This window comes from Malania oleifera, chromosome 5 (assembly GCF_029873635.1).
Source record: "Malania oleifera isolate guangnan ecotype guangnan chromosome 5, ASM2987363v1, whole genome shotgun sequence".
Classification (NCBI taxonomy): domain Eukaryota; kingdom Viridiplantae; phylum Streptophyta; class Magnoliopsida; order Santalales; family Ximeniaceae; genus Malania; species Malania oleifera.
This window is the reverse complement of record NC_080421.1, coordinates 10266256-10286986: the sequence shown is the minus strand read 5'-3', so window position 1 is coordinate 10286986 and position 20731 is coordinate 10266256. Positions and strand designations below refer to the sequence as shown.

The 20731-nt window shown below is 35.6% G+C and overlaps 1 protein-coding gene across 2 annotated transcripts; it reads right to left on the bottom strand.

The window, feature by feature from the left end:
- Positions 1 to 1656: 1656 nt before the first annotated feature.
- LOC131156216 (transcription termination factor MTERF2, chloroplastic) lies at positions 1657 to 8038 on the bottom strand. 2 transcript variants are annotated; one of them, XM_058109729.1, is made up of 6 exons: positions 7201 to 8038; positions 6570 to 6978; positions 5490 to 5705; positions 5155 to 5262; positions 2546 to 2820; positions 1657 to 2223 (listed from the first exon to the last, which is right to left on the bottom strand). In XM_058109729.1, the coding sequence occupies exons 1-6, from the start codon at positions 8010 to 8012 to the stop codon at positions 1941 to 1943; spliced, it is 2103 nt and encodes a 700-aa protein (XP_057965712.1). In that variant the 5' UTR covers positions 8013 to 8038; the 3' UTR covers positions 1657 to 1940. The 2 variants fall into 2 exon arrangements, with proteins under 2 accessions (XP_057965712.1, XP_057965713.1); XM_058109730.1 differs by having other exon boundaries at positions 1657 to 2214.
- Between the last annotated feature and the right edge of the window lie 12693 nt (positions 8039 to 20731).

The following is a 20731-nucleotide window of genomic DNA, read 5'->3' as shown; positions in this document are numbered from 1 at the left end:
GAATCCCTCCTTTTTCTCCTCCTCTTTACCTATCCCAACTGCCATCCTTTCCACCTGCTTGATGTTCCTTGTCGCTCAACTGGGATACTAGTTGTGGCAATTTTGCTCTACTTTTCTTCTTTTTATTGTCTGTTTCCTTTGGTTTCCACCTATTGGCCAACCTTCTTCTCCAATAGATCCTAATTCCAAGCACCAGGTTCTGAGACCCTAGGGGTCGACATGCTCTTAGTTCAACCAGGAGAGGAAGTTGAGAATAAGAGGTGAGGTTTGACAAGGAAAAGTACTTGGCATAATCTACTTAAGAAGTTTGGACAACTTTGGAGAAACTGCAAATGCCATTAGAAACTAAATTACCTTCTCTCGTTTGTGTGTAAAAGATTAAGAAAACTTTGAACAATATTCAAATTTTGTATTAAAATGAAAGAATATGTACAATCTCTATTATTAATTATTTTTTTATAATAAAGAATGATTATTTTTCTTACTAGAGGGCTTAAAAAGTGTGTTCTCAAATGATTATTCCTCTTATTTGATCTCCTAACAAGTTTTGTTGGTTCAAGAGTTTGTTCTCAAAATGATTGATGGTTAATTATCACCAATGCTAGATGTTTGAACAATAAGCAGATTGCAAAAGAACTGTAGGATACTTGTTTTTACTTCATCTATTAATCTTTGTAGATTGCAGGAAGCTTTAATTTTGGGAGACTTGTCCAAAAATTTGTAGGCAGAGTAAGTTCCCTCCTTTGGTTGATGTGTCTTTAGGAGCCAATGGGAGATTTCATAGGGCATGCTAGAGTATTGTTATGTCAAACCCTAGGAGCTCTCATATTTTCGCATATGTCCATATACAATACTTGAGTTTATGGATGAATAAATTGTATTTTATCAGTGAAGCCCAGAGCCCATTTTCTTAATGAAGATCACATGCATTTTTATTAATTGGGTCTATTAAAGTAAATCAATTGAAAATATTCCTTTTATTTCAATTAATCAAGTATTAATAAAAAAATTTTAATGCCTGCACTAGCATTATCAAGGAGGGATATTCGAGTTAAAGGTACTTCCCCTAATAAATTTTGATCAATTATTAACTCTATACTCTCTAATAAAGAGGAGAGAGTTTTATCTCCTCTCTCCAATATGCTAGTCATGCTCAGTAGTCTTCTTTTTATTTCTATAGTCACAAAAATGTAATAAAATAAAAAAGTAAATGGGACAGACAGAAAGATTTTTATGTTGCTAGCCCAAAAATTATAACATTTCCACATACATGATTATTTAAATATACTTATTTTGGTTTGTCAATATTTGTGTACCCATAGAGAATAAACCTCCTCACCGATTTGCAAGGAAAATGTGTGGCATGCCCATCACAACAAAGGTTACACAGAGCCACAAAGCATTATTTAAATATGTTGATTTTTTTTCTTTTCATTTTTGCATACTTAACTTATAAAATTTGGCATACATTTTTTTGGATATATTTTTCTTTTTAAATAATATGATATAAAGTAAAATATGGAGGCAGGTAACGCAGTTCAAGGGAAAAATTCTCTGTGGATGTCTTATGTTATTCTTTTTAAGAAATACATTATAATGATTATAAATATATATATATAAACCAAATCAGTACTTATTTAGTTATTTCCTACTTAATTTTTGAAATTTATGACTCAAACACTCATTAAAAAAATATTTATAAAGTTCAGTACAAATTTCAAATCTTACAGTGGAGGGATTTGTTCCTTGCAACTATTTTTTCAGATTCAGTCTTCAACAATTGCTGTCTATTAAATAGATACATTCCACCAAAACCTATACATATATACAACTTTAACAATCAAATAATACACCCCCCAAAAAAAATTCTTGACATTTGTATGCATATGGACATCAGTGAACAACAAAATCGTCACACAGAAGAACCCAATAGCTCTCTCTCAGTCTTGAGCAATCGGCCGCTTGGGAATTTCATCGTCGAGATAATCAGCAGTTGTATTCTGCTCCAGGGGGGAGGAGCCATCAGTTGTCTGAGACTCCCACAGAGCTTCTTCGGTGGCAACAAATTCAAAACTCTCACGCCTTTCCACCGCAGCCTCAACCCTCTTATTGAACTCTTCATTGGAGCATGCCAACATGTACCGCAGTTCAAAATTTAGCTGGTTCTCTACCAGAAGCTGGTGTCTCGGAATAATTCGGTCTTCCAGAGAGTAGCTGAAAAACCTGTGATTAATTCTATCATGGTTTGCTTCAATTCAACAGGGACAACGCTTATACTAAATTTGCCAAAATATGTGCAGCATCATTTCATTTGGCCTTTCAAAAGCATAAAAGCAGAAAACTGTGAAACTTGACAAACAGAAAGTATGAATTCAGCTTTCTCTAGTCAAAACCAGGGCATATTCTGCACGTTCAGGATCTAAAAGCCTATTTGAACTTATTCAATTTAAAAGAAAATTCTACCCCCAAAAATCTAAATAAAACAGCAGCATCCAAGAGATTTAAAAAAAAAAAAAAAAAAACTCATGGCAAAGACAGACCTTACCTTGGAAACTCAATAAGATCCTCCAAAGGGCGGACCATGGTTCTCCGAAGGTAACTGTACTTGGGACGGAGAAGCTCTATGTTATATCGAAGTAGCATGGGAAAATCAGCAATCATCGTACCCAAATGTCGAAGACGTATGCCAAGTGACAGAAAATACTTGACATTGACCTCCAGCTTACGTACTATGCTGCATCCCAAGAGCTCTGGTCCCAAAGCTATGACCTTCCCTATATTCGTCTGGGAAACTCCAGCTTCTGTCAACAAGAATATGACCTGTATGGTGCTCCAATTTCAAAATAGTCATGGTGTTAGTACCAGTTTTTATTATGCTAGGAGAAACTGCATAACAGCACCTAAACGATAAACCTTTTCCACAGGTGAAAACTACATGGAGATCTTTTTCATGGGTGGGAACTACATAGAGATCTCTTGATGAAAATATCATCCCAATCTATCAATTTCAGAAAAGAAAAGATGACCATATAGATCTCTGGAGAGAACAAAATTCACACATAATAAGCAGGAAGAAGTAACTGCACATTAAGACATCTTTCTTGTAGACAATACTCATCACTAGCATACCAATCAATGTTCCTTTCTTGTCACAGCTAGCCACATACTATTACAACCCAGATTCAACTGGGTAGTCATCTACTGGACAACAGTAAGTGAAGGATAAACACAATATTGAAATATTCCAAATATTCCCTCCTCTGCAACAACTGCAATCAGTTGCATAACAAATTGAAGCACAAAAGGATATTGGTGGCTACAATCATTATGCTTTCTTCAAGTAATGAAATAGGTGAAGAAGAATACAAACAATCAGCCATTTATCATATTTTAAGCGCCGACCTGTTGATGTAAGGACCAACATCAACACCACACATGTATGAAACCCTAACTCATGATCTCAATCCAATTCCCAACAATGAAAGTTGCAATTAAAACCAAATAACATAAATAGCGCTGTGTGCTGGAAAACAAAGAAACCTAAAGCTAGTGGAAAAAATTTCTTCTCCCAAGCTATGCCCTCAAAATAAAAATAAGACAGAAATTCAAATAAAAATAAATTAAATTAGTTAAAATTTACCCTTCGTATGTGAAGTATAACCAAATTTATGGCAGCGCTCTCTTTGGGGGCATTTAGTCCGCAACATCTTTCAATATCCCAAAAATGTGATGCATGCCCATGACATCTCATTCCCACATTTGTTTGAAGATGAGAATTCGATATGGCAGGAATGCTTACATTCTTGGGAATGAAAGAAACATAGACATCCCATTCCCACCCTACCCAATGGCTAAGTTTTAAGAATCCCATTCACATGGGAGTCCTACTTTCTGGACCAAGTTGCCCTCACTATTTTGTCTAGTTGGACTAAAACGCCCCTCTAATGTAGTATCATCACAATATTATTATATTTAAATTAATAAATGATTAATAAATGAAAGTAATATTATTATTGTGTAACAATAACATCATATAGTATAACGGTTAATATTTAGACAACATACGATCCTCAATTGTTTCAATTAATTGATCATTTGAGTGTTGGATTTTTTAAATTTAAGATTGCTGAAAATTTTAGGTCATGGATTTAGTCAAGTACGATTTCTTAATAGGCTTTTGGGTTGATAATATAATTATTCTTCATATATTGATTAAACACATGTCAAGAGTATACCAGTAATCTTCTTGAAATGCTTTCCGGAATTCCCATGTTGAACCATACATTGTCATAGGAATCTTGCATATATTTTGGCTACAACGCAAACCAAACAAGAATATTTCCATGAGGCAGGCATCCCATTCCCAGGAATTTCTTAGGAATATTTTTATGCCGCAAACTAAATGCCCTGTTCAAGTCAGGCTTGGGAAGGGATGTACAGCCATATTGTGTCCCCCGAAACAAAAAAGATGGAGATTTTGTTTTCCATTCCAGATTTGCAGTATCCATTGTCAATTCATGAATATTTCACTTACAAAGAGAGGTAGAGAGAGACCTTATTTTTCACAACAAATTTGCAGCATGCTTTGTTAATTCACAAATATTTCACTTACCAGTTTGTGTCATATTGTCCCACACCCACATACTCCTAGTTGAAGTGAAAAATATCTCAAAAGGCACAAAGTCTAATTGGCCAGGCCAGTGCACAAGGCCCCTCATCGGAGGGGTCTGAGAGGGTGGTCTGATGTGCATAGGCTTACCTACACATGGAGAAGATATTTGTGCACCTTGAACACATTCAGGGTCCCAAACACCTCTAGTGATGCATTGCAAAATCTATTGGATAGGGCCCATTTAGCTCAGCAATAACTTTTGGCTTTAAAATAGCACTTACCTACCTGTAGTACTCTCTAAAATCTGATGAGCACCAGCTTTTAGAAAATGCTTGTTACCAACTAAGAAAATGTATTTCTAACAAAATGTCAGCAACAGCAGGACTTCAAGCAGCATTCTAGTCTAAACATGCGTTTGTAAGGCTCAAATGCAACACCTTATGGACACATATTTTCTATTCAATGTAAGTTGTTCAATAAATAACAGCAATGCAGAAAAGAAGTGATAATAAAAGTGGACAATAAGATAATAAATAACTTACCACACGGCGGATTTTCTTGCGTATGCTGTATGTTAGTAAGTGAGGGAACTTGACAAGCATATTGCCAATGGCATCTTCTCGAATACCTATGTCCTGTAAAAATCGCACCTTCACAATGAAAAACAAATGTTTGTCACTATTCTTCCAATAAATCCAGATATAATATATTTCGGGTTTACTTTTGAAGTTTGATGAATTTATTATACAAACTCTCAATGAAATAGGAGAAGACTAGGAGAGGAACTACAAGTTGACAGCAGATTTTAACTTACAAGCTGGCCCCCAGAATTCCAGGCAATTGTTTAGACACACACAAAACAACTAACATAGCATACCTTAGGCACAATGACTCTCTCCAAATCAAGGCAAAAGATCATTGGCTTGACAGTAAGAATTCTCCTCATGCCATCCCGGTCAATCCCAAGGTAGTACAGATACTTAACAAGAGGCTTCCATTTTTCCTCAATGCTACATTTGATCAACCGGGGCTGAAATGCTAGTAATCTCCCAATATCTTCGTTACAGAGGCCAAACTCCCTGAGATAATTAACCTGGATGAACAAGAGCAGAAACTCACTTTGTGATAGTACAAAATTTAATGTAATTTCTCCACAAATTCATCCAGCAGTCCCACAGCACATAGCTATAGTTTTAATTCAGAAAACTATGGGTCTATGTGGCATCATTTTTTTTACTCCTATCTTCAGTTTTTGTTTGTGCGGTGAAGAAACAAATTACGACAATGTGTTTAATTACGCTACCAGTTTTCTATTTCTGTTGTCGGCTTTCAATTGTTTTTGGAAAAATTGAAAGCTATATATGGTTTTCTATTGCTCAAAATAATTTAATATGCAGAATTTGAGTTAACTCATTCATTTTATACATAATTTTAATTAAATTTAAAGTAAAATCAATAAATGAATTTAAAATATAATTAAAATAAAATACCTATAAAATTTCTAAAATTTTGAAAAAAAAATCCATTTAAAATAGTTTTACTATTTTTCAATTTTCATGTACAATAAGATTGTTTTTGTAATGAGTTTTGAAATACAATACTTAAGTAATAATTATAATAAATTTTACTTTTATTACAAATTTTTTAAATTGTTTATTAAGTCATATGTTTTTAATTGTTCTTTGATTCAAGGACAAATATGAGTATTTGTCCAATCAAATTTTTTTATCTGTAATATATTTATAAATATAAACTAAACACATTGCTGATTTTTGAGTAATAGTTTTCATTTTTTGTTTCTCATTTCCGTTTCCATAATATTTTACAGTAATACCAAATGCCCCCTAAAGTTGATGTTCACAAATTTTCCTCGTTCCACCAAAATATCTGCTCTCCACATAGTACACATATTGCTCAATGGTTGAAATTGAGAGAGGCACAAAGTCAATCGGGATACCTTTTGGTTCATCTCTTCGAGAGTAAAGTAGCCAAGTGCCTTGGGATAATCATAGACCATAGTGCCAAAATCCTTCTCCTTCATACCCAAATCCAAATAGAACCCTGCTCGAGTTTTCACTTCTTCCATGCTGCACAGCAACAATTGTGGACACCGGCTTATGACAACACCCATCCAATCCCTCCTAACTCCTTTGCTCTCCAAATATCCAACAATCTCATCCAATTCTTCCATGCTGCGTCCCAAAATATTCTCTCCTCCTCTCACCAATGCAACCCCAATACATCTCCCCCTCACATGAATTGACTTCAACCACTCAACACGACAGCGCATGGCATCAAGATTTCTTCTTGACAAACATAAGAGTTTCCCAATTTGGGGATAAGACAATGAATGGTGTTTCAACCACCTATGGAATTCAGCAACAACAATTTAGATAATAAGCCATACCAGACCGCTAGTTCCCTTGTTTTCTTCCTCTACAGAATCATAGCCATAATATAAATTCAGGATTTCAAAATTTCTTCCGATTCTGATTCTTGAGGGTTTATCAGGAAAATGCAGAAAAAAAAAAAAAAATCTCTAACATAACCAAACAAACAAGAACTTAAAAGGGTTATAGTCCATCAACCTGATGAGTGGAACAACATTGGAATTCTGTATTACGGTCTTGGCACGAAAATTGAACGGAGATTGCGAGAATTCAGGCAGTTTCTTCATCAAAGCAGCTTCAATCATGATATAATCAATAAAATCAGGTGACCAAGAAGCCAAATTGCTGGAGTAAGTGATTCCAAACTTGCCCGATTGCATTGCTTCCTTAAAAATATCCGCCGTCACCTTCCGCCGTATGTCAATAGCCCTAATTAGCTTCTCGTCATCGTCGCTACCGTCTCCTCCTCGGAAGAGACTGTGAAGGGGCGGCGAAGAAGAGCCCACATCATAGATTGAGCCTGGAAACTGAGGGATTCTTTTGGTAACGAGTGAAATCTCCAACATCCTCACTTTCTCTTCCTCCGGTACGCTGCCTTCTTGCTCTCGCTCTTGCTCTTTGCTGTATAGCTCAGGGGTTTGAGGAGAGAAATGGCGCATGAGGAGGGCTGTCGATTTTGCATTGTGCTTGCGGAGGATATCTTGGCTGTTTAAGGGGGTGGCGGTGGAGACTGTAGTGTCTGATTTTTGTTGGGTTTGGTGGTGGACGGAGGAAGAGGCGATTATGTAGTTGGGGAATCTACAGGAGGCAGCGGCGGAGAGGTGGAGGGCGGTGGCGGAGGGAGAGCTACAGCGATGGCGGAGCGGGAAGGATGTGGTATGGCTGAGGACTTGTGGAGAGTGATGGTTTTGTGGGCAAGTCTGCATCTTCTTCAGGCACCCTTCTGGATAGGGTGGCTGTGCAGAGAATTTGAATCTGTGAGGTTTCTGTTTTTTTTTTCTTTTCCCCATGTTTTGTTTTGTTTTTTGGTTTTTGGTTTTATTTATTTATTTTGCTTTTTGCAATTACTTATGACCCGTTTGGAACGAAAAATATTACGAAAAAAGAACAAAAAAACATATTAATAAATTCATATTTTTATTTTTAATTATTAAAAAAAGTAAGAAAGAAAATTAAAAATATACTAAATTCCTCAACAAAATTTTGATTTTATACATCATTAATATTTAATTTTTTTTAATTTTTATTTATGTAAAAACAAACTTTCATTTTTAATAAGATTTAATATAAAGGAAAAATATAATAAAAATAAGTATCCTTCTCTTTTTCTTTTTTGTTTTTCAAGTAAAATTTTTAATCCAAAGGATCCTTAAATATTAGTGTTTTGATTAACAAAATGGTATCTTTACAATTACTTACTTACACATGGTATTTTCACCTAATCATTTTACAAAGATTTATAACAGAAATATGATTTAAATTTTTAATCACTTCAAAAGTTTTTATAATTATTTACAACATATTAGGTAGTTCAAAAAGTAATAGTGTATTTCTTTTTTAATTTTAATTTGTTAAAAGAGATAAAATTAGAGCTAATAAAAATTGATCTTAAATAATACTTAAATTTAGCCAGATGAGTTTAGTTATGATTGATCATAATTGGCAAACAACCTTAATTGGTAAAATGATACCTAATAGCTTTTTGCATAAACGCTGCAAGTGGCTATATATCGTAAAAAAATATCAATATTAATATCGATGTTTCATGAAATTTTTTTTGTTTGTTGAAAATACAGATTTCTTAAATTTGTCAAAAAGACACAAATTTTTCTTAAAATTTTAAAAATTTTAGAAACCTCCTCTAAGGTTTGTCAAAAAGACATTAATTTTCACTTATGTTCTAGAAAATATTTCAAACTTTTTAGGAACCTTTTTTTAAGGTTTGTCAAAAAGACACAAATCTCCAATTATATTTTGAACAAAAAAACACAAGTTTTTCGAGATTAAGTTTGTATCTTTTTGACAAATATCAAGAGAGACTCTTGAAGTTTTTGAAGCTTCAAGCGAGGTTAATGGAATCCACCTAGATTACACCAAACCTCAGTCCTTGTTTTTTTGCCAAACTTTAAAAGAGATCAATGTCTTTTATCTTTGTTTTTTTTTTTTATGATTTGAAATTCCAGACAAACCCTTTGAATCCACATAGATTACACCAAACTAGGAAATGAAAACATAGTTGCCTCCACCTCTTTAAAAGCTGTAGTGAATGAACTATTGATTTGCACAATGGAATTTAAATGCAGCAAACAATGAAGAACGAATATGGAACACACACACGCATTATATCTAAAAGCAAAACTTAACAACGCAATATTTATGTGGTTCGGTAAAACCTACATCCACGAGAGCAATTGACAAAGGTTTTCATTATGAGAATGTCAAAGAATACAATACAATACAATAATCTTCAACACTCAGAATATACCCAAAATGGTATATTTATAAACACTTTGGAGGCTTCCCTCCAAATACCCAACCATATTAACGCTCACATTCAAATTTTGAAATTTGCCTCGTTGCACCGAGAAAATCAGTCGACTGATAGGGTGTCACGCCCCGAACCCGCCAAGTGGCGCCTAGGGTGTGATGTGATCCAATCACCTGTGTCTGATACCATAGCCTTAATCACGCAGCGGAAAAATAAATAAACATCCTTAATAATATAACATAGTTCTATATAAACATCCCAAAAATTTCCCAACATCCAGTATCCATATATATTCATATCAGAAAACTAAAAACATAAATCCAAAAATACATCCAAGATCTATACCCTCTCACAAAAATGGTATGCCAACAAACCCAGTCCCGAACTCGTTAAGCTCGATCACGCGGAGGTCTTAAAAAAGAGAAATTGTATAATGGGTGAGACACATCTCAGTAAGACAGAATAGATTAATACTAGTGTATGACTATCATGAGTTTAGTGTATACAAAATATCATCAGTTGTTATTTAACCACAGTTATAAAATCATTCTTAGCCCATACTCACACACACACACACACAAAATTATTTATAAGTGAAAGTTCCTGAGGATAGGGAAGATTACACGCCCATATATGTACCTTCCCTCTGCTCTAATACCATTACAACTACTAGGGCACTCACCTTACTCAATAAGTCTTTAAGGTTATGTTTATAAGCAAAGTCTCCGAAAATAGGGAATATTAAACACCCATACATGTAACTTCCCAGTGCTCTGGTACCAGACTATAATTACCGGGGCACTCGCCTTTCTCAGCAAGCTCTCGGGAGAAGAGTTTACTTCACCCCAAATACATATAATACTACTATATTTAATACACTTAATACGTTGTTACTTTACTCTGTATGTTGTTATCTCTGTAAAACCCAACTCTTCATAATCTCTATCTTTCATATATTACCCGACTCTTCATATGCTCTGTTATCATATACTTTACTTTGTTCTCTTATCACATACTCTGTTTTCATATTTCACATCCTCTATCTTCATATATTTTGTATTTACATACACTATTCTGTATTTACATGCATTGTTCTATTATACTCAGGTTAAATATACATATATGAATTTAGAACTCACTGTCAGATAGATAAAAATCGACATGCTTCCCCCCATGACGGGCTGTGCGGCCCGTAGGCTGGACTTAACCCTGGTTGGCCCACCAAAGTTAAATCAATTCCCAACTCTTCAGTCTGCTAGTCCGATTGGCTTTCCCATATTGGTCTAAACTCTAAGGGGAACACTACCCTTCATAGCTCAACTGACTATTCGATACCAACACTCTCTCTAAGACGTGTGGTTGCACTAAGCTTTCCATAACTCTCGCAACGGTACCGTGCGTACTATGGTCCACTGAAGTTCTCAAACCATACATTGCAATTTAACATTAATATTCTGCTCTGATTAAACAATTCTAAATACAATATAATCACAACGCATTTCTGCATTTCAACATATTATACATATTTCATAACTCAACACAGTATTTTCATTTTTCCTCATGCCACACCTTATGCCACACGATTTGAATAATACACATATTTATATAACTATTGAAATAATAAGTCAATCATGTTCATTATCTACTTTATTAAAAATATAGGTTAAATTATCTCCACAATTTATCAAATACTCAAAATAAGCGTTAATAAGAAAAATGGAGATAATTAACCCTACTCACCTTGACCAATTTTAGAAAATGTAAAACAATTCCAACCAATTATTTCAACCAATCAAATTATCCAGAGCATCCATTACTCAAATCCTGTAACCTTTTTCTTTACTTTAATCAGTTCATTTTCGAAGATAATAGCTATTAACACAACCCTAGGTTCAAAAACCTCAATTTAAATTGTTGGCTTTCAAAACTTGCATGATAATCATATACATACACATATAATTTCCATTTTAACCGATAGAATTTACAAAACAACTGGCTTAATCTATTCCTCTTACCTTATTCACGGAGATTGTGCCTGTAAGATTCCTAAACCGACACCTACGGCGTTCAGAGCACAAACCCTGTAACCACATATTTCAGTATAATCAGTTAAGTCCTGGAATGATAATTATTTTAATATCTCTAGGCTTACACACTCCCTTTAACTAGTTAAATTCTTAAAACGGGAGTATGATTCACTTCCTATATTTAAATTTAATCTCTAACATATTAAAAAAAATACCAATATGATCAAATTCCCACAGTTTAATCTAATTCCAAAATATTCTCAGAATTCTAATTTAATTCAATCCCTGCAATTTAACTTAATTCCAAAATATTCTCCAAAAATCTATTTAATCAAATTCCTGCAGTTTAATTTAATCCCAGGAATATCTCCAAAAAATCCAATATAATCCAATCTTGCAATTTAATTTAATTCTAAGAATGTTTCCAAAAATCTAATTTAATCAATTTCTTACAATTTAGCTTATTCCCAAAACACTCCCAAAAATATGATATAATTAAATACTGCAATTTAATTGGTTAAATTGTTAAAATAACCCACATAATTTGTACTCCTCACCTTAGCCTCAGAGTGGTGCTTGGAAAGTTCAGTTCAAAAATTTACTTCGCTAGACTTGTAGAGCTCCTAGATCATCGTGGTGGTTTCTGATCGTCAGTTTGGCTAGAGATTGAGGAGAAATCGAAGAGAGAAAGTGAGTTTACCTTACCCCAGGAGTGGTGCCTATAACGCTCTTACGAAAAATCCACTCCGGTTAAATTGACAATGACGGAAAATGAAACCCACAGTATTTTCCATTTTTCGGCTGGCTGAGTATTTGCCGACAAAATAAGGAGAGAGAGAGAGAGTGAGGGAAGTGGCGACTGGAGAGAAAAAGCACAGAGAAACTTGGTGAGAGAGAGACAACCAAAATTTGAAATCTTCAGAATTCTCAGGAAGCTCCTGAGACTTCCATTAGGTAATATACATATATTATTATAACTAAATAATATTATATTATATTATAGATATATTATATACATATATATATATGTATATATGTATATTTATCATTTTATTCATTTAATTAATTCAATTTAACAATAATGAATGAATGAATTAATTAATTAATAATAATAATTTTTTTCGGGTTACTACATTACCAATCGGTCGACTAATTCAAACAGAATGTAATTGTTTGCATTATGAATTAATCAGTCGATTGATTTGGCCAATCAGTCGATGGTTTACTGTTACTCCTCTGCACAAGTGATTTCAAATATGTTTTCTTTCTTTGTTTATGCACTCCATCAAGTATACAAGCCACAAAAACATAACAATCTTCACCTTGACGAGTATACGCTCCTTAGGAGAATCCGAAAACATATCTCGTTGCTCCACCTTGATCTTGGAACGTTAGGTTAGGTTCGTCTCCCTTCTAGCACTTGAAGACATGAAGTAAGTCCAAGCAATACTTGAACTTTTCAATAGTAACTTGTAGTGATCCTAAAAAAAAAAAATTAAATTAAAAAAAATCATTATTAAAAAAAGTAAATTTTAAAATTTTTTTTATAAAAATGTTAATTAATTAATTAATATTAATTAAATAATATATAACATATAGATAAGGAAGCCATTTCAATCCTAAGATTTTGACATTCAAAACCGCCGCCTCCCCTACTGCGCAGCTTCCATTTCCTTTGATCCCCTCGTCCTCTCTCTCCCATTCTCCTTCATTATGTCTCCATTATTCGGCCCATCAAAAATTTGAAAATACCGTTGGACTCTGCTCGCCGCCACCGACATTTCTACTGGAGCGGATATGTCGTAGGAGCGACGTAGGCATATCTCTTGGGGTAAGGTCAAATCTAAAACTTATCTCAATTTCTCTTAAACTATAAGCCTCATTAACAAACAAAAATTATTAGGAGACTCATGGGGAGATTCTCTACAATCTAGGCGGAGCGAGTTTTCAAATTGGAGTTCCGGGGTACCAATCCTAAATCAGGGGTAAGTTTGATAATTTAGACTTTTATTGAGCTATTTAGGGTATTCAAAACTTAGGGAAATTTTAGAAAAAGTTACTCTAGGAATTATGACAAATAATATGGTGAAATTTGAATTTCAGGGTTTAGGGGCTTTTGAACACCTTGGGCGTAGGCCGAGGTGTTATCGAACTTTTTCAGGAATCAGGTAAGGGGATTAAGTTAAGTTAGGAATTTTATTTAATTTGAACCGATTAAATTAATATATTTATTTATTTATTTATTTATTTGGGAATTTAAATGCTATTTTGGAAACCAACCGTTCGAAATGGATTTTACAAACGTAGGATATACGGTATGATATTTTTGAATTAAATGAACGGTGAAAAGCTTGTTTATTTATATGGATATGTTAGAATGTGGAAAATTGTGTGGCAGATGATTTAATTTGTATGAATTATTGTATATTTAGATTTGGGATTTTGAAATACTGAATTGTTTGTGAAAAATACTGGAAATGCTTGTGAAAATACTGGAACTGTTTATGAAATGCAAGGGTTTGAACTAACGGCTAGTGCCCAGGTATTGTTTGATTGGCCAAGGGCCCGGATTATTATTTGATGGCCGAGGGCCGAGTTTTAATTGATGGTTGTATGCCGGATTGTATTTTTGGCCGGGAGCAGGGTTTTTGGAATAACAAGAAATATATGTGAAATAATGTTTTAAATGGTATTTTCTATTATCTAAATTGCATGATATGCTTTAGGAACCCTAGGGACCAGTGTATTGTGAGCACAGTATCGTTGCTAGAGATTTGTTATGTGGTCATGTGCGCCCACACCTGTGCTGAGAGGTGTAGGGTGACCTTGTTCGATTTGCCTACGTGAGGAGAATGCACCCCTGGGTGAGGGCAATTAGACCAGCAGTTGGAGCTGCGTGTACCCATAGAGTATTTTAGTAGAGAGTATAGATGACTACTGTTTGGGTGGATCCCCCAAGACATTAGTCCAGCCTTCGGGCCGCACAACTCGTGTCATGGGGATGTAAATGGCCTGTTTGTCAGAGGGAGTGTCTTATATGCATATCTGTTAATTTATGTGAATATGGTTAATTAATAGGATAACTTCGAGGGCTTACTGAGAAAGGTGAGTACCCTGGTAGCAATAATGGTACTAGACTAAAGGGAAGCTACTTGTATGGGCGGGTAATCTTCCCTATCCTCGGCTAATTGTGTGTGTGAGTGTGAAATTAGAATGTTTTCATAAATGTGTTTAACTGCTTGGTGAACTGGTTATTTTATGTACACTAAATGCATACTGGCCACACACTAACATTAACTTAGTCTTTCCCTTACTGAGGTGTGCTTCACCCCTACTTTACAAACTGTCTTTTCAGGAAATCCTAAAGATCGAGTTTAGCGGGCTAGAGGAGCCGGACTAGTGGTGTAAATTTATGTAGGTAGTGTGTAGATATAGATTTTATTTTTGTTTAGTTTTATGGGATGTAGTTATGTGAAAATGGATACTTTTGTGTATAAAGATAGTTAGAACTCTGGTAATGTAATTTGAGGATTTTATATTTTATTTTCGTTGCATATGTGTGTTTTATATTTGATGAATAAGGTATCAGGTACACTGACGTCACTAAAGTAGCATTCTGGGCCCACGTGGTGGGTCAGGGTCGTTACAGGTGGTATTAGAGCTTAGGTTTGTTAGATTCTACAGACTTTGAGGATTGATAATTACCAGAGTAGAGGTTGAGATAGGATAAGGTTAGGAGTGGGTAGGTTAAGATGGGTTTTGGTCTTGAAGCTTGGAGGCAGAAATCTATTGACGGACTTCTGTGATTTTCTTGATCAGTCACGAGTTTCAGAAAACCATGGTAAATCCATCGATGGTTTCATTTCTAGGTTGAGGGACTTGAACTCAGGAAATTTAGGTTGGAATGTTAGGATGAGTGGGTATGTGTGTGAAGTTAATGTTAGGATGGAGATTTTTACCTCAATGGTTTTGTGATAGAATTGGAATATGAGTTATTATATCAGAACCTATATATTATATCAATTCCATTATTCCATATTTGTATTAATTATGTTAAGGGTGAAATTTCTAAGTCGGGTTATATCTTATTTACATATTGTCAGATAGTGTCATTGTATTATTTGATTTAGGTGCAACCCACTCATTTGTGTCTCGGGGGTTTGTTAAACTATGTGGGTTAGAGGCTCAATTCTTAGAGACTGAGTTAGGAGTGGGCACACCGACAGGGTCAGTGTTAATATGTAACAGGGTGATCAGGGATTATCCAGTAGAGATTCAGGGGAGAGTGTTGCCTGCTAGTTTAATAGTCCTCGATATGCATGGTTTTGACAGTATTCTGGGCATGGACTGACTAGCATCCAGCTACGTGAACATTGACTGTTGTAGGAAGGAGGTGGTATTCAGACCTCCTAGGGAGCAGGAGTTTGTATTTGTTGGGTTGTGAGTGCGCTTGGCACCACGGATCCTTTCGGCTATCCAAGCAAAGAGGTTACTTTTGGGGGGATGCCAAGGTTACCTTACAATGGTGAAGGAAGTGCCGAAGGAGGAGCTCAAGTTGGAAGATATCTCAGTGATAAGGGAGTTCTCTGATGTTTTTCCAGAGGATTTATCGGGGTTGTCTCATGATCGGGAGGTGGAATTTGCAATTGATTTGATCCCAGAGACAACACCAATCTCCAAAGCCTTATACAGAATGGCTCCAACTGAATTAAAGGAGTTAAAGGAGCAACTTCAAGAGCTTCTAGACAAAGGGTTCATCAGACTGAGTGTATCGCCCTAGGGTGCATCAGTGTTGTTTGTGAAGAAGAAGGATGGGTCGATGAGGATGTGCATCGACTACTGGGAGATTAATAAAGTAACAGTGAAGAACAAGTATCCATTACTCCGAACTGATGAACTGTTTGATCAGTTTCAGAGTACGAAAGTTTTCTCCAAAATCGATCTGCGATCTGGATATCATCAGGTGAAGGTTAGATCAGATGATGTATCAAAGACTGCTTTTCGGACTCGGTACGGTCATTATGAGTTCTTGGCTATGCCATTCGGGTTGACGAATGCTCTAGCGGTATTTATGGATCTGATGAATAGGGTATTCCATGAGTACTTAGACCAGTTTGTTATTGTGTTCATAGATGATATTTTGGTTTACTCGATGAGCCTTGAGGAGCATGAAGCTCATCTGAGACTAGTACTTCAGGTGCTCAGGGAAAAGAAGTTATTTTCTAAACTTAAGAAATGTGAATTCTGGCTAGAGCAGATTGCATTTCTGGGTCATGTGGTATCCAAGGAAGGGATTTCAGTGGATCTGAGCAAAGTGGAGGTTGTAGTTGACTGGACAAGGCCGAAGAACGTGCAGAAAGTTAGAAGTTTTCTAGGTCTTGCTGGGTACTACCGCCGATTTGTTGAGGGGTTCTCCAGATTATCAGGGTCTTTGACATGACTCACGAGAAAGAATGTGAAGTTTGACTGGACCGAAAAATGTGAGCAGAGCTTCCAGGAATTGAAGCAGCGTCTAGTCACTGCCCCAATGTTGACCCTTCCATCAGGTGAGCGTGGGTTTGTAATTTACAGCGACGCATCACAAAAGGGACTTGGTTGTGTTCTAATGCAGCAGGGAAAAGTCATTGCATATGCGTCTCGCTAGTTGAAAGAGTACGAATAGAACTATCCTACGCACGACTTGGAGCTTGCAGCAGTTGTGTTTGCATTGAAGATCTAACAACACTACCTTTATGGTGTAAGGTGCGAGATCTTTACTGACCATAAGAGTCTCAAGTATTTCTTTACCCAGAAGGAGTTGAATATGAGGCAGCACAAATGACTCGAGTTGATAAAGGATTACGACTGCACCATTAGCTATCACCCTGGAAAGGCAAACATGGTAGCCAATGCATTGAGTAGGAAATCTGGGGGTACGTCAGCCTCAGCAGTTATGTCTTCGCACCAGATCGTGATGGACCTGGAGAGGTTGGGTGTAGAATTGGTAGAAGGGAATCATCAGGCGTTCATTCCTAGTCTGGTGGTTCAACCAACTTTACGGGAAAGAATCAGAACAACTCAGTTGAAAGATGCAGAGTTGATAGAGATTGTAGAGAAGATACAGGATGAGTAGCACACATACTTTAATGTTACTGAAAATGGATTTCTCATATTTCACACTCGATTGTGTGTGCCAGATGACGCAGAGATAAAGAGGACGATTCTAGGGGAAGCTCACCGTTCTCTCTATAATGTTCACCTAAGTAGCACGAAGATGTATAGAGACTTGCGAGAATCGTTCCGGTGGAGTAACATGAAGAGGGAAATTGCTAAATATGTGGGTTAGTGCTTGACATGTCAGCAGGTGAAGGCAGAATACCAGAGGCCAGCGGGACCATTTCAACCACTGGATATCCCTATGTGGAAGTGGGAGCATATCTCGATGGACTTTGTGTCAGGATTGCCTTCAGCGTTGCACGGACAGAATGCCATATGGGTAGTGGTTGATAGATTGACGAAGACTGCCCATTTCATTTTGATTAGAACTAGTTATTCCATGGATAAGCTGGCAGAACTCTATGTTCAGGAGATAGCCAGAATACATGACGTGTGACAACTCGAATAAAATAGAATTTAAATAATAAAGAGGAAAAAGGAATTATCAGAGGACTCGTCGACGAAGTGAGGATTCGTCAACAAGGGCATAAGAGAATTCGTCGACGAAGACTTAATTTCTTCAACGAGGAAATACCGAGCGAGATTTTGAGCCGACTGAATTTCATCGACGAAATTATTAAAGGATTCATCGACGAATGACGTGGCTCGTCGACGAATCCCCTGTTCTATAAATATCAAAATTTGGATTTTAACTTCCTTTTTAAGCAAACTTTCCTCCCTCTCTCTCCCCTTCGGTCCTCTCTTTCTCTCTCATTGATTTTGGGCCGAATTTACGCCGGTTCAACATTCCGAAGTCACCATGACGCTTTTGGGGAAGTTATCTCCAAATCTTCCGGAGCAGATTGTTGATGAAAGCAAGTTGGAAATCATCCCTAAGTTGAGGTAAGGCTTTTTAAGCCAAATTTGGTCTTGTGGTAGTTATAGGAAATGATATACATGCGAAAATACTGAGGTTTAATACTGGAAATTTTCAGTTTCAGGGTATTGATCAAGAAGTTCTACGAGGGTTAGACTAGGATATTTTAGGGGCTTTCTTAGTAGCCAGGTAAGGGAATATACTAAAACAGTTATTTTCCATGCAAATTATTATTAATTATGAGTAAATTTATTTTCAGAAAAGCATATGTTATATTTGTTTATTACGGATGAAATGTACGTTTGAGAAAACACTGCTATGATGTTAAAATGTATATGTATGTATGAGATGCCAGAAAATTATGATTTTAGAATACGAAGTATGATTTTGTACAGCATACGTGTGGCATGAATATTATGTTACGAAAAATGTACTATGATATGAAAGATTTTACGAGCAAAGTATGTTTTCAGGTATTATGAAAAGATACGTTATGTTATGACAATTTTGACAAATACATGATAATTGATTTATTTTTAGAAAGTATATATATACCTGAAATTTATCCGACGCGAGGCCGAGTATATGTGTATTTATGATTTCAGCGCGAAACCGTAATTATGAAATGTTTGGCACGATGCCGTATTTATGAAAATGATTGGCACGAGGCCGCTATTATATCATGTATGATATGTTATCAGAACTCGGATGTTAGTTTAGTTCAGTTCAGGAGCACGGTACCGTAGCTTATAGATCAGATGTTTATGATCAGATTAGTGCTAACCACCCCACGAGGGGGTGGGAGATGGATAGTCGATGTGGCTTTTAGTAGAGTGTGCAGGTCCACCTGGCAGTCCGAACCAGGGTGTGGCGGGCTCATCGTGCTTACAGACATTTTTGACTCAGCAGTGGTCGGCCAGCCATTGTCGGGTCCTGCCTTCGGGCTGCATAACCCGCCATGGGGGATAATACATGACACCAGCTAGCCATTCATCCTGGGTATGTTTTTAGTATTATCAGATATAACAGACGATTTATGAATGATATGAGTTACTAGAGTAATATGAAAGTATATGATGATTCAGTATGTTGTGACGTATGTTCACTAATATATGAAATGTATTGTATATGTATAACTGGATTATATATATTAATATTGCCACACAACTGTATTTAGTTTATTTTCCCTTACCGAGAAGTGTCTCACCCCCAAACATTAAATGATTTTCAGGAAACCCAGAGGGATCGGCGGGTCGAGGCTGCCGTTGAGTGGGTTTAGCTTCCTTACTAGAAGGGTAAGCATTGAATTAGGATCAGAAGATTTTTGTTGTATGATCCTAGTGTTATTTTGACTTTTTGGAGATTGTATATATATGTACAGTATTTTGATGATGTAGTAAACTTTGGTATTATGTTATGGTTGGATGAATGAGATTTTTCATTTACTTTTGCTTAGGTTTTCGCTGTATTTGACAGGTGTCCCCGTTTCCCATGGGTTCGAGTTGACTTTTCTATTTATTATGTTACATTTTATGTTAAGGAATTTGAGGTCGTTACATGACGTGTGTAACACCCCAACCTCGAAGGGCCTGGGATATTTACTTTTTACTATTGATTTACAGCGGAAGTAAATAAACTCAATTATTATTAAACCAAAGCGCTAATTATCCATATTACAATCATTTATATCAAAAGAAGAAAAATTACATGAGCATAAATATCTGACATCATACTAATATTTCTAATCAATCTTTATTTTTCTATCCCCACCCGCATACTTGCTAAGCCTGATTTTCGACATGCCCTTCAGAGTTATCTGAAATAAAAATATAATTGGAGTAAGATGATGTTCAGTAAGTAAATAAAATTATTATTAGTGTGTGGCCAAAATGAGATTTTTAAAATTTTCGTAAAATAATATTTAATATTATAACTTCAAAACTGCTTCTAGAATAAATATAAATTTAAAAATTTCCGCATAAAACTTTTACCATCAACTATAACAACAAAATTTTATAATCATATACTATAACTGTTAAATTAAACTTTTAACTTTAAAACTGTATAAATATTTAATGATAAACATACATATACTTTTCCTTATACATTTTCTTAAGATCGTCATTTAAGCACTAGAATGATCATTTTCATGTAAATTTACACTTTTCCTTCAAATCATCAGTAACTTTGTACACGTAATTA